This window comes from Zeus faber (assembly GCF_960531495.2).
Source record: "Zeus faber genome assembly, chromosome: 2".
Classification (NCBI taxonomy): Eukaryota; Metazoa; Chordata; class Actinopteri; order Zeiformes; family Zeidae; genus Zeus; species Zeus faber.
In genome coordinates this window covers 44,811,983-44,826,982 of record NC_137189.1, presented here as the reverse complement: position 1 = coordinate 44,826,982, position 15,000 = coordinate 44,811,983, and the positions used below count along the sequence as shown (strand labels likewise).

The window sequence follows — 15,000 nt, the reverse complement described above, 5'->3', positions numbered from 1 at the left end:
CTCCCCCGTCTCTCTCTCCCCCTCTCTCTCCCCGTCTCTCTCTCCCCCGTCTCTCTCTCCCCGTCTCTCTCTCTCCCCCGTCTCTCTCTCTCCCCGGAGGATTAACGACGACAGCATGACTCGCGCGCGGCTCTGGGGACTGGTGTGCGTCCACGCCGCGCTGTGCGTCATGGCCACGTCGCCCCGGCTGGGCACGGCCACGGCCACGACATACGGTAAGAGGGGAGAGCGGGGGCGGGCTGCGGGGTGTGAGGGGGGGTCGACGGGGGGAGGAGACCGCCAGCTTTGTCGTCGCGTTCCACCGCTTTATTCGCGTCGCGCCGCGGAAGTCGCGCAACTGTCTCAACGTGCGTATCGGGGCTGGTGAGGTCGGTCGGTGCGTTGGAGCGGAGGCGGACGAGGCGCATTGAGAAGGGACAAGAAGAAGAAGAAGAAGTCTAAGATTAAAAAATAAAATAAAAACTAAAAACACCCAACTTAAAAGTTATTCCAGTGTTGTTCTGATATATCGCAGCGTCGCTACACGGGTCGCGGTGCGTGCGGGCTGCAGACGCCGGTGCAGGCTGGCACAGGGCGCGCGTTATGCTCGGCGACAACAGGCTGATGGAGGAGGGATCTCCCCTCCATCAGCCTGTTGTTGTCGTCGTGTTTTTGTTTTTTGTTTTTTGTTTTGTCGCGTCCCTCGGGTGGCCTCGCTCCGCTGTGGAAGGAGGACGCAGTGGGAACGGGCGGGCAGCCATGCACTCCACGGGGGCAATGAGCTGTTGCGTGTATTTATTTATGTCCGCAGGAGCAATTTCGTCATTTTAGGTGGAAATCCGTAAGATCACGTTGTGTGTGTGTGTATATATAGATATATATAGATATAGAAGAAATCTAATATTTGATATTTTATTACTTCATAAGAAACGGCCGTTCAATGTGTTTGTGTATGTTTTTTACCCCCCCCCCCCCCCCATTTTGGTGGCGGGGTCCGCCTTTCCCGGCAAGAATGCAAATGACAGGGAGGCGCAACTGGTGGAAAGCAGCAGCGTTGAATTTGATAAAGCGGCGCAGCTTGTTGTGGTCAGTGAACTGCTGATACGGATGAACATTCACACAAAAAAACAGCATGTAAGGAGGAAGAAATATATATATATATATATATATATAATATCTCAAGTGACAAACAGAAAATGGGGGCGAGGTTTCGAGTGGAATTCAATCACATGGATTTTTCCACTTTAATGTACTTTCTTCAGGGAAACGTACAGGTGAACAGGTCACGGCCGGCTTGCGGTGTCACTGGATGTCTGAATCCCGGTTGTGCTGCTTTAATGCGATGGACGGGTGTCACGGTGTACAGCACTTTTCACAGCATCCGTCCGGGAAGAGCTAAGTATGTTGCACAGGAAGCAGGTTCACTGACGTGGGGGGCGGAGGGTGGGGCGGCGTTGCTTGTGCCTGCCTCTTATTTCACAGCATCCACATCGTACAATAAACGACGGCGGCGTGATGACGGTGCCGTAAATGTGTGCGGACTGGATAAATCCCGGATGAAGGCGTCACGTCCGCCGAAAAACGCGAGAGCCGCCGCCGTGCGCGTTACTCCGGCTGACTCATCCACGTCGACATATCGCTGGCGGCGGCGGAGCGATTAAGAAAAAAAAAAAAAAAAAGATAGCCAGCCTCAAAATGCCAGCGTGATTACGAAATGGCTATTGAATAGAATTTGGCATTCGACCACAAAGGCGGTTAATAGATGATAAGAGCGGCGGAGGCCGGGTCTGCCTAGATGTACAGCTGAATCATAATGAAAATGGCTCTCTGAGCCGCCTGCGCCAGTGTGTATGTGACCGTTATGCTTTTACCCGAGATGGGAGATGGGATTCCTGGTGCATCGCTCCCGTCCGGGGTTTCATACATTTTGGGTTTTAATTTGTCTGTGTGACCACTGAATATGGAGTGTGAGCCTTATACAAGCACCCTCCATGTCCAAGCATCAGCGGGCCGCTGAGGGAAGAGGAGGCGACAGTATGGACGACAGGGAGACATGCTGTGTGAGGAGGCAGGAAACGCCCACTCCACCTTAATTAAGTTTTCGGCGGCGGAGGGAGAAAGGGGAGCGGAAAGAACCGGGAGAGAGAATGAGATGGTGGAAATCTACCCTCCAGCCGTACGTCGTCCTCAAAGTTGGGGTGGATTTGAGAACCTTTTCTTTTTTAAACGCTGAATAAAATCTTCGAATCGAATGAACGAATTCTGCTTTGCAGCCTCGGGATGGAACCAAAAATAGCTCGTCAGGGGACCAGAATTTGAAGATACTCCATCTAGGGCTGTTACGTTTTTATTTTGATGTGTGAAGAGTGGGTGTGTCCCTAACGTAGCTGGACGGGCCACGTCCCAAATCGCACATATAAGCCTATTTAGCCCAGCGATGAGGGCGTGAAGTGGAGATTTGTGTCCCTGGAGATTTCAGCATATTTTCAGAGATCGGAGATTTTTGGCGTCAACTCGGCCAATCAGATGTCTGTAGTCACGGCAGGTTGTCGGCCACGATGCCTTCGACAAACAGGCGATAATCCCGCTAAGCGAACATGTCGTGACTGCCCGCCCGTTGATTGGGTCGGGGGTTCACAACAGGAGCTGGTGGAGTAATAAGCCTGGGATGGAGCCTGGGACGGAGTTTTTCCAGGCTAAGACAAAGGGGCTCCCTCAACCGGCACACAGAGAGACAGACAGACAGACAGGTCAGGGAGAGGTTGTGGGACTGTAAGAGAAGACAATGGGTGACAGACGGAGGCGGGTGGGGGTTGGGGGTGGGGTTTTTTTTTTTATCACCGTGATGAGTTTCGACCCAAGGACGGATTGATGGAGGGATCAGAAGAGCTCGCATTCTCATGGAGTTTTCCCATTCCAGGTCCTCGTTGTTATTATCGTTGTTTGTTTTCCAACCGCACAACACCGACCGGCTCCGTGTGGCTGACGACGCCCCCATGGAGAGCGACTGACGCTCAGCACAGCTTGGTGGTCAGCATGCCGACAAACAAACTGTAAAGGCTGCTGCCAAGTGTCTGACCGTCACATGGGGGCATAGAGAAAGCAAGTTAAGAAGTATTTAAATATATATATATATATATATTGTATGGGGCGGTTTCGCAGACGGGTTTAATCTAAATCAGGACTAAACTAATCCTACTTAGGTAAATTCATCCAGGAGACTAAGGTCGTTAAGGACTAGTCAACTCCTTCCGTCTTGTCTTGGTGCTGGTCTTAGTCCAGATCATCCATTTTGTCTATCGTCCAGATCGACCCGGAGACCCACGGCCATTATTTAAGGCTTCACTTAGACCTAGATTATCTCTAATCTTCCTTCTGTAAATCATATCTTTTTAAACCAAGGCTAGGACAAGTCTGAGACTATTTTAAACCGTGACTGAAAAAGGCCATTTCAGAGGGTCTTAGTGGTCTAGTAGATTAAATGTGTGATTTCGTCAAAGATTAGGCCTAATCTGTGTCCGCAAGAAAGCGTACATTAAATTATAAGATATTTAATTTGTTTTTGTTTTTTTTAATCTTTTTCAAAAAATTTAATATACAGAACATTCAAAACAAAAACCAAATATATATATATATATATATATATATATATATATATATATATATATATAAAACCATTTTTTTAAGTAACGACATTGAAATGTGCACGACAAGTTCTGTGTCGGGAATGGCATCCTAGCATACAAACCATAGTATGCTCAAATATAATAAAGAATGTAGCAGGATGTCATACTACTTAGAAAAGACAGTACATACTTCTTGGCAAATCAGAATCAGAACCAGTTTTATTCGCCATGAACATTTACATATACTAGGAATTTGTTCTGGTGAGGTTTGGTGCATTTCTCCGCAGGCAATTGGCATGACAAAAGCTTAACAGTATGAAAAAAGGAGAATAAAAATAAATATAAAATAAAATAGAATAAAAAATGAGATAAAAAATCAAATAAAAATTGTCAAATATATACAAATAGCCAAAACATGGAAAACAAAAAATAGTCGTATCTATAAAAATATACAGAATATGCAAAATGCAATACAATGCAGATGCAGAATAAAATATTAGTGTATAACCTGTAAATATGAATGATTTCTACATACTAACTATATTGTAACAGTATATACAGTGTAATACCAGTGTTATTACATAATATACTAGTTGGGATTCAAGGGCTCAGGACCAGGACATTTACTACTTCATGGTGCATCAACGAGAAAATGTGTAGCTGTAGATTTCCCATCTTGTTGTATTTACACCATGATATAACCCAAGCGCAGACTAGAAAACACGAGCGTGTGCAGCCGAGATGTAAGAGAGGAGTCTGAAAACCACAGCAGAGGTGAGTAAAGCGATAAGTAGGAGGACGCCTGTGGGTTCTATAAGTAGACGTGTTTATTCACCCGCACCGCCCTGCCCGGTTGCCATAGGGCCCCGTGGCTCCTCGGTTTACCTCCCGATTAAAGTTAAAACCAGAATACATAAATGGTGAATAGGATCACACAAAGCCCTTAATGAACTCAACACCGAGGCACGCAAAGCAAACACTCGGCCCGGGGAGCGAGCGGCGTCACGTCTGGTGTTGTGCGCGGTGTGTACAATGGCTGGGAACACGGCAAAAGGTCAACTCCCACACACACACACACACGTTTTTCAACCCGTGCACATCACCACCACGCCGGTTTGTTCAATCCTTTCGGTCGATGTCGAGGACGGATCGACAGATGTGAAGATGCAAAATATTTAAAGACAAGCGATATTTCTGATAATTACATTTAATTGAATGGAAAAAAAAATCATAATTAAGCAAAATCCTAATAAAGCAATACAATAAAAATAAAAATGGGGGGAAAAAAAGAACATGGCAATATATGGAAAATTAGGAAAATTTGACAATAAAGCTGACAGTAAACTGAGACCTAACCTAAAAATAACATAAAAAACTATAGAAAAAAATAAGAATAAAGAAAAGAGTAAAACGTCATGTCCAAAGATGAAATACACCGTCCCCTAGAATAACTTGTGAAATTAACGGTGAACAGGCCAGGGGGAAGAATATTGAAAACGTGTCAGAAGTATTATGGGCTGTCAGTTTGTGTGCACTCTGGTGAACTGCTGCTGTTGTCTTCCTTTTCGGTAAATCTCACGTCTCTGTCGTTCCGTGTTCGCAGGTTGTGTGTTTGAGAAGAAGCTCTGCTCCCGGGACCAGCTGTGCACCGACGGTCAGTATCAGACAAAATGAACAGATGTGAGAGATAACAACAACATATAACAACATGTCACAACAACATATAACAACAACATATAACGTCAACATATCACAACAATAACAACATATAACAACAACATATAACAACCACATGTCACATCAACATGTCACAACAACATATAAAAACAACATACAGTATAACAACCACATGTCACAACAACATATAACAACAACATATAACAACCACATGTCACATCAACATGGCACAACAACATATAACAACATATCACATGAACATATCACAACAATAACAACATATAACAACAACATATAACAACAACATGTCACATCAACATGTCACGTCAACATATCACATCAACATATCACAACAATAACAACTTATTACAACAACATTTGACAACAATAACAACATATAATAACAACATATAACAATAACATATCACATCAACATATCACAACAATAACAACATATAACAACAACATATAACAACAATAACAACATATAACAACAGAATATCACATCAACATATAACAAAAATGACAACATATTTCAACAACATATCACAACAATAACAACAACATATAACAACAGCATATCACATCAACATATAACAACATATAACAACAACATATAACAACAACATATCACATCAACATATCACAACAACATATAACAACAACATATAACAACAACATATAACAACAACATATCACATCAACATATCACAACAACATATAACAACAACATATCACAACAACATATAACATCAACATATCACAACAACATATAACAACAACATATCACATCAACATATCACATCAACATATCACAACAATAACAACATATAACAACCTATAACAACAACATATAACAACATATCACATCAACATATCACAACAATAACAACATATAACAACCTATAACAACAACATATAACAACATATCACATCAACATATCACAACAATAACAACATATAACAACCTATAACAACAACATATAACAACAGCATATCACACCAACATATAACAACATATAACAACAATAACAACATATAACAACAACATATAACATCAACATATCACAACAACATATCACAACATCATATCACAACAGCATATAACACGACATACAACAACAACATACCATTGACACCATTTAACGGTTTTGTTCCTACAGGGCGATGGAGGGCAATGGTCTGGCCCCAAAACAGTGCCACGTGCTTGCAGATTCAGAGTCCAAATCTCTGCAGATCAAGCGTGAATTTAGTGTAAACAAACATGGCAGACGACGGGGCGGGAAAAGCAGAAAAACACAACACATCCCGCAAATCATGAATGAAGCTGATGCTCCGTTTCTTAGAACCCCCTCACGCTATGCTTCACGGCCGTGGCCGCTGCCATGTTTTTTGACTTGTTCCGTCCGCACCGCACCGCAGGATACCACATAGTGAATATGGAACATGTTTAATATTTGCAATTTTGAGTCGAGGGTTTGCGGCCAATTGGAGGAAGTGGGGGGGGGGGGGGTCCAAAATGTTTTATAATTATCCTCAAATAGAGTATGTTATATAGTATAGTGTTTGGGTTGACAGAGGGGGTTAGCCGGGGTGGGAGGGCGGTGATGAGCGCAGGACGCAGGCTCCCCGGCTCCAGACGCTTCTGGTTTGCTGCTTTGGAGCGGCCACTTTTTACAGCAGAGAGCACTCGCCCATGGCGGCCCGCCAGTCGGACGCTGAGGAAGCTGGAGGTTTCCAGTGTGTGTGTGTGAGAGAGAGAGAGAGAGAGAGAGAGAGAGAGAGAGAGAGAGAGAGAGAGAAAATACACACAAATATGCCCTGTATGTATTTTGTTTTGCCTGTGTGCGTGTGTGTGTGTGTGTGTGAGAGAGAGAGAGAGAAAAAAATACATACAAATATGCCCTGTATATACAGTATTTTGTTTTGCCTGTGTGTGTGTGTGTGTGTGTGTGTGTGTGTGTGTGTGTGTGTGTGTGTGTGTGTGTGTTCATGTGTTTGCATGTGTGTGTGTGTATGTGTGTGTCTTTGTCAACACGCGTGTGGTCAGGCGTGTGAGCGAGAGCACATTCGCTCGGCGGCGCTGGAGGCGCGTGTCAGGCTCCGACCGCAGATCCCAACGTGAGACGAGATGCCACAGAACGGAGGAAGGAAGACAGACAGACAGACAGACAGACAGGAAGACAGGGAGTGATGGAGAGAGGAGGAGAAAGATAACAAGAAAATTAAAGTGATGGAGAGAGCGAGAGAGAGAGAGAGAGAGGGGGGCGGGGGGAGTTTAAACGCATGGAGGTATGAGAGGGAGGGAGGGTGGGTGGAGGAGGGTGGTGTCAGGGGAATGGAAGGACGGAGGAAGACGGTGAGAAGGGGGGTGGGGGGTGGTGAGAGCCACGGAGAGAAACGTAAACAAGGCCTCCCCTCGTCAAGCCCTCACGGCCAATTGCGTTTCACCGCTGCCCGTCTCCATGACGACAGTGACATCAGCCGCTTGACAACTGTGTCTCCCTCCGTCTGTGTGTGTTTGTGCGTGAGAGAGAGAGAGAGATGGAGGGGGAGAGGGAGAGAGAGAGAGATGGAGGGGGAGAGGGAGAGAGAGAGATGGAGGGGGAGAGGGAGAGAGAGAGAGAGATGGAGGGGGAGAGGGAGAGAGAGAGATGGAGGGGGAGAGAGAGAGAGAGAGATGGAGGGGGAGAGGGAGAGAGAGAGAGATGGAGGGGGAGAGGTAGAGAGAGAGATGGAGGGGGAGAGGGAGAGAGAGAGAGAGATGGAGGGGGAGAGGGAGAGAGAGAGAGATGGAGGGGGAGAGAGAGAGAGAGAGAGATGGAGGGGGAGAGGGAGAGAGAGAGAGATGGAGGGGGAGAGAGAGAGATGGAGGGGGAGAGGGAGAGAGAGAGAGAGATGGAGGGGGAGAGGGAGAGAGAGAGAGAATGACTCATCAAGTCCCACTCACTCTTGATCTCCACACACCACTGCGCTGTGTGTGTGTGTGTGTGTGTGTGTGTGTGTGTGTGTGTGTGTGTGTGTGTGTGTGTGTGTGTGTGTGTGTGTGTGTGTGTGTGTGTGTGTGTGTGTGTGTGTTTGTGTGTGTGTGTGTGTGTGTGTGTGTGTGTGTGTGTGTGTGTACCTGGTTTATGTGGATGTCTGGGAATATGGATTCTATGCATTTGTACACACTATGTGGATGTGGTTTGTCAGTGCCTTGGCTTTCGAGTGTGTGTGTGTGTGTGTGTGTGTGTGTGTGTGTGTGTGTGTGTGTGTGTGTGTGTGTGTGTGTGTGTGTGTGTGTGTGTGTGTGTGTGTGTGTGTGTGTGTGTGTGTGTGTGTGTGTGTGTGTGTGTATGCGTGTGTGTGTGCCTTTGTAATGCGGCGTATAATGTATGTGTGTGTGATCTGCCATTTGAGTCCAGTCTCTGGGTGGTTTGATTGTTGTTTTTTGTTTCAATTACCGCCTTCGAATGACCAGGAAATCTTATGGAGACAAGGAGTCTCTTTTGGGAGAGACCGCGGGTAAACGCCGTTCTGCCTGACAGGTCCTTCTCTTCATGTTTACATGTGTGCGTGTACGTCGCCACGCCTCCTCCCTCCAGACGGTTTGTTCGGCCAGTGCCAGGGTCCTCACCAGGACCGGATCCAGTACCGCCTGTCCGTCTCCGTCCTGCACCGGCTCCAGGAGGTCCTGATGGACCTCATGCTGCGAGGTGATTCGCTACGTCCTCTCTTTCGTTGGCGCGGATGCTTCCAACCACCTTGGTGCTAGCTTGCCAATGGTTGCTGTGGTAACGTTAATCGAGCCTTTCGCGTACCCTTGTGCGACAGGGAGAACAGACGAAACCCGTCGTCCGTGGTACAACCTTTTTTTTCTCGTTGCTACGTTAGTCTCGGCCTTTGTGGTGTCAGACAGAAATCCCCAATCCCAGTCGCTCCGTGGTGACGAGACAGATCTCGGAGGCCGTTATTCCTAAGATCGCCGCCTAGCGAGGAGGTATTCCTGCAAATGAGATAAAGCGGTGAGGTCCTGGGGTACCATTAACACTGTGATTGGTTAGTCTGGGCACATCCAAGCAGGGCCCCCATCAGTCCTGCTCATAGTTTCCATAATAACAGACGGACAGCGCTGACAGAGGCTAGGCTATTTGCGCGGCTCAACGTTGCTGGCCACGGGTTGTCTGAAGCTGTTTTAAGAAGTCACCCGGGCAAGCGGTGTTCCCGTGGAGCTTGAGCATTCTTAAGATCTCATAGACAATGTCCAGATGACGTGAACATATTTACACCTTAGTCTTTAAACTGAGGTTTCTATCTATCGAGCTGTGTTATGACTTAACGTACATCTCCGCAAATCAAATCAAGTCAAAGGACAAGCCTGATGACAATTGTTGTATCAAAAATGTCTGTGAGCATTGCCCACTGAAGATAAATCGTATATAAAAACCAAATAGATACGGTCGAGTGATCTGTCGCAGCGCAATGACCGAACTCGCCGTCTCCCTGTGGCTGCGCAGGCCTGACCTGGCAGGACGACATCACCCAACGGATCATTGGGCGAGAGCTGAGCGAGGTTCCCCGGGTCGGCTCCTCCTCAAAACAGTGAGTCAGCACCACCACCACGGCCGCCGCGACGGCAACAGGCTGTAATGATCAATGGAATGACATGTGGAAACTTGTGAAACATCTCAGTAGTTTTCTAAAAAGTGGAAAACCGCCCGTCCTTTGTCCCTTTCAAGGTTGACTGAGGAGAGCGGGCCCTCCAAGCTGCAGGGTCCGGGTCCGAGGGGGGTCCCGGGGCCGGAAGAGCAGGCCGACCCCGAGCTGATGCAGCAGTACCTGGACTACATGGTCATGGACGCCCCCCGGTCCTCCGTCCACATGCAGAAGCCTCTGAAGGGCCCCTACACATATCGGCAGGTGGGAATATGCACCCACACCTGTCTTGGGTCTGGTTCATTGGGCTACGCACCTGTTGCTCATCAGAGCAGTCGATGAGCACGGGTTAAATCACCCGTCCCCACGGCCACGGCCAGGGCCAATGGCTGTGTCGTCAAGCCAGGTTTCATTACATCAAGTTTACGCCTGGTGCACGTTTAGTCTCCGTGACGGAGTGTTGCTGTAACGCCCCCCGGTGGCCGGTGCACAGACTCACATGCTCGACGTGTTTTAGTGTGTGTATTACTCGCGACTTCTACCCTTGTTGCTTGATAAAAACCTTTTTAATTATTCTTTGAAAAAATTGTGAATGTCAGTCCCTCAAATTTTGGGTTGCTGCGAATTACAAACAACGACAAGACAAACTCACAAATTCATTCACAATTCACATTTAAACACAATGAGACGCCATGTTGTTTTTGTGTTCTGTGTTTGCTCAAGCTCAATTTTGAAATTCTGAGTGCAGTGGTCTTCAACCAGGGGTCCATGACCCCTAGGGGCCACTGCAGGGGGTCTGCCAAACGATTTTTAAATGTCAATAATTTTTTGAATTTTATTTCTGAAAACAGAGAGAAGGTGGACTCCCCGGTTCTTTTCTCCACACAGGCCATTTAAGGCTCAAAAGTAAAATTAAAATGCCTGTACTTATCGCAGTTAAACCTGGACTAGATCGTATTAAAAAGCCTAAGCAGCGAGATTTCAGATTTGTGAAAACTGTATTTTATTTGTGAAAAAGGTGGATTTCACTTTGTTCTTCCCGCACGGACCAGTCACGCTCCGCAAACTCCAACGACCTGTGTGTGTGTGTGTTCCCACAGCAGCGCTACCAGGACGAAGAGGAGCGCTCCCTCAACTCCCTGGACGACAACGGCGCCTTCGCCCTCCTGCTCCCCGCCTCCCCTCGCTCCTCCTCCTCCTCCTCCTCCCCCTCCTCTAGGGGAGGCCTCCACCCGCTGGACAAGGACCGCCAGCTCCTCCAAGACCTGATCTCCCTCTACCTCTCCGCCCCCTCTTCCTCGGCCTCCTCCTCCGCCTCCCTGGCGCAGTTCGCTTCGCCGGTCCTCCAGGAGCTGGACTTCCCGCTGGATTACGGGGACAACTACATCTCCCAGGGCGCAGCACTCAGCCAGCAGCAGCAGCAGCAGCAGCAGCAGCAGCAGCAGCAGCAGCAGCAGGAGGGTCAGCGGGGGAAGGACTACGGCTCCCTGGCCGGGATGGATGGTGAGAGGAAAGGGAGGGGGATTTATTTTTATTTATTTTTATTTTTTTTAAGTACGCATAAAACAAACACTTTCCGAACCCGGGAAATAAAGTGGACGCCACTTCAGCATTGGACTCCCAGCGGCTCTTGAAGGAGCTCCTGCATCATTTAGAGAGAAGCTGGTGTCTCATGGTGTGTGTGTGTGTGTGTGTGTGTGTGTCCAGAGGTCTCTCTCCCTCACTCTCTCTTTCTCTCTCTCTCTCCCTCCCTCCCTCCCCCCCCCCCCCCCAGAGCTCTCTCTGAGGAGGCTGGCTCTGCTCTTGGACCACTACGGCGTCGACATGAAGGACCTGGCCCCCAAGCAGCCGGACGACCCGCCGCCCGCCCTGAAAAACCCGCAGCTGGACGTCTCCCTTACTGAGAAAGACGACCAAGGTGTGCCGACATTTACGGTTTATATGTCGGGACACGTGATTGGATGAATACGGTCGCGGTTAGGAAAGTTGGGGGAAAAAAATGGATGTGACGTAACTTAATATAATGCAAAGAACCGTATTCATCTGCGCTTTCCTATCCGGTAATGTCATGTTGCCTTGTGTGTGAATGTTACAGAATCACAAAAACGTCTTCATTCTTTTTGGCCAGCGCTGATGTCATAGGAAGTCATACTTTAAGGGTTGGGGTTTGAGCCTGGATAATGCAGGTTTAAACTTGGACAATGTCTCCCAGTCAAAGAAACATTATGTACATTTTTTTTTACTCGAAAATAACAGCTTCAGAATCATTTTGATGGGACACTGACTTGTAACATGGAGAATGGCGCCTCTTCCATTCCCACCCACCTCCCCGAACGCCCCCTTTTCGCACAATGAAACTCTGGTGTTTCGGGCGCGAAACCACAAGGAAAAGTGCGTTATGCTAATTCAAGTTTTTTGCAAAAAAATTAGCCATTGCTGGTAATAAAGAGAGCGAGAGCGATGAAAACTACAGTATGAGGAGGTGGAAATATATTTCATAATTAACTACATGCCAATATTAAGTCAATTTAATGCTTTGAAGGCACAAAAGTTGTATTGACAATGAATATTATGTTAGAAAATACAACATTTGCCCGTTTCCGCTACAGAAGGGTAGCGGAAACGTATTCTATGCGAATACAGATACAGAGTCAGATAATGACGTCTCTGTACACCTCTAATGCATACCACATTAGTTGAGATAAGGAGGATGGTTTTATAATCTTGTTTTCTTTTTTCAGATAAAAATGGTAATGATGTTGTCGAACGGAAGAAGGTAAGCCTTCCTTGTCTACAATGAAATACCATATATACTGTAATTATATATAAAAATATATATATGTGTGTGTGTGTGTGTATATATTTATAAATATATATATATATACATACATACAGTATATACACTACATATAAAATATTGCACGAGGCATTTAATTTGTCTCACAAATTTGAGCCCAGATTATATTTTGTTGCTCATTTGGGTGTTTATAGACCTTGTCACACATATTTGAATATATTGCGAATGAGGTGAAAAATAAAAACCGAAACAAAAACCTCAACAACAACATTGATTGAAATAAAGCTTCAGATAAAACTTAAATTGGTGTTGGAGACCCCAGGATCTGCCCACGATTGTGGACCTTTTATGCACATATCTAACTTTTTAAATGTCCTTATTTTTTATATATATATATACAGTGTGTGTATATATATATATTTATATATATATATATATATATATATATATATATATATATATATATATATATATATATATATAAATGTACTTCACAACTGAATGGCTGTAGGTTGTGGTTCTGACCACCAGGTGGCAGTGTGGGCTTAATGAACGAGTCAGAGTTCAGCGTCGCGGCCCCGACGTGTTAAAGCGCCTTGTTTTCCCCGGGCGCTCAGATCGGCGAAGGCACCATGGTGTTCAAGACGGCGAAAACTGCCACCGGCGACAAATCGACGGGCCCCGTCCTTCCCCCCGACGGCCCCCCCCCCTCCCCGCTCAGGTACGGCAGCGCGGGCCCCGGCCCGAGCGACGTGGCCGCCACCGCCTCGTCCGAGGAGGGCAGCCGGGGACGGCAGTGGCGGCCTGCGACGGACGGCGTGGCCGGAGCGCGGGACGAGTTCGGATACATCGTGACCAACCAAAGGTGAGGCGGAGCTTCTTTGACCGCGAAAGAAACGGAGGCGGGAATCAAAGTGGTGCTGAGCGGTGGAAGATGGGGGGGGGACTGTTTGCCCGGATGCCTGAGTAAAGCTTGTTTCCCCGCAGCCCCCTCAGTCTGAACGCTGGGGTGGGTCTGCTGCGGCTCCTAGCGGAGAAGACCCTCCTCTCCGCCGGCTCCTTCGTCAACGTCAGGTAGGGTGGACGAAGCCCGCGGGCGGGGCGGCGCAAATACAGGAACGGCCCTGGAAGCGAGCCCGTCAGGAGGCGTGGCTACCGTGGAAAAGACCAGACCATAAAACCATAAAAGATGTACAAGCATCGTAACAGAGCGAGCGCTAATCATTTCCAAGTGCCAACCATCCCAATGCTTCCACCATCCTGAAGGGTCCGGTGGAGTGCTGCAGGAATGAACCCTAAAACCCGGAGATGAGTTTGCATTGTTGCACTTCCGGTTCCCTCGTCAATGGGTTTTTGAATGGGTTTTTGGTGGGATGCCTGAAATAAGGTCTGTGGTTAACGCAAGCTCAACACATTGTCCCGTTTTGTTCTACGACATGAAATACGTCGGTACACAACCCCACTTGTGAGTTTTTTAGGCATCTTAAAAAAAAAAGCGATCGCTAAGAAGTGGCTGAATGAGGCGACAGAAGCTGTCGGGGACATTTAACGTCATCACGTCGAACACAGAAAGTCATGTACTCACTACTAGATACTAGTTGTGTTTATACTTGCGCTCTTGCAAACTATTCTAACTCAGACTTTCCAGGCTTTTGTAGAAGAGGTCAGCGCGCAAAATCAAATCACAAGTTGGAAGCTCAGTGGTGGCGACCCAGAAGTCAAGCAACCATAGTCTAGTTCGGTTATAGCCTAACGTCAGCTTTTTACTTCTGCCGATTGCGTTCACTCTCAAAAATCATGAAAGTGGTGTTCATTTGTGAAGATAATCTTGCTGACCAAAACGTGTAAGTATCATGAATTTTTTTTTTGCCACAGAGTTTATTTTCTGGAATAATCCAGAAGCCAACGGAAAAATGCCGTTGGCTTTTTGTCGAGGGAACCAGGGCGAGGCTAACTTCCAGGCTGGCCTCCAAAAACACCTCATCCCTGCGGCACTCTACACACCTGCCAGCCAATGCTCAGTACTGACGGATAGACCATCGTGTCATTACCTACGAGCCTAATACTATTTTAGAACAAAGTCATAAATGTAGGCCACCGAATTCCCTCAGTTGTCGAAAAATGACATTCTTTTGACATTTTGGCCAGTTGGCCGGGGCCCTGCGGCTTGGGCTGTAGCTGCGGTTGCATCAAACTGCGTTGAAGTGAATGGCCCCCGGGCTGTCGCTCACCACCAGGGAGCCTCATTTCTCACACCTGGGTGTGTCTCTGTCCGTTACAGTG

General features: G+C 47.1%; 1 protein-coding gene across 2 annotated transcripts in view; it reads left to right on the top strand.

Moving 5' to 3' along the window:
- Positions 1-101: 101 nt before the first annotated feature.
- ptprnb (protein tyrosine phosphatase receptor type Nb) overlaps positions 102-15,000 on the top strand; it is a 32,768-nt gene continuing 17,869 nt past the window's right edge. The window contains exons 1-11 of one of the 2 annotated variants that reach the window (XM_079996654.1): positions 102-215; positions 5,209-5,259; positions 8,870-8,980; positions 9,782-9,866; positions 10,004-10,184; positions 11,021-11,423; positions 11,695-11,838; positions 12,662-12,696; positions 13,335-13,582; positions 13,705-13,791; positions 14,999-15,000. The exon at positions 14,999-15,000 is cut by the window's right edge and continues 78 nt beyond it. In XM_079996654.1, coding sequence (XP_079852780.1) covers positions 116-215; positions 5,209-5,259; positions 8,870-8,980; positions 9,782-9,866; positions 10,004-10,184; positions 11,021-11,423; positions 11,695-11,838; positions 12,662-12,696; positions 13,335-13,582; positions 13,705-13,791; positions 14,999-15,000 — 1,447 coding nt within the window. In that variant the 5' untranslated portion in view covers positions 102-115. The remainder of the gene's footprint in view (positions 216-5,208; positions 5,260-8,869; positions 8,981-9,781; positions 9,867-10,003; positions 10,185-11,020; positions 11,424-11,694; positions 11,839-12,661; positions 12,697-13,334; positions 13,583-13,704; positions 13,792-14,998) is intronic. The other variant, XM_079996655.1, reaches the window with a different exon arrangement.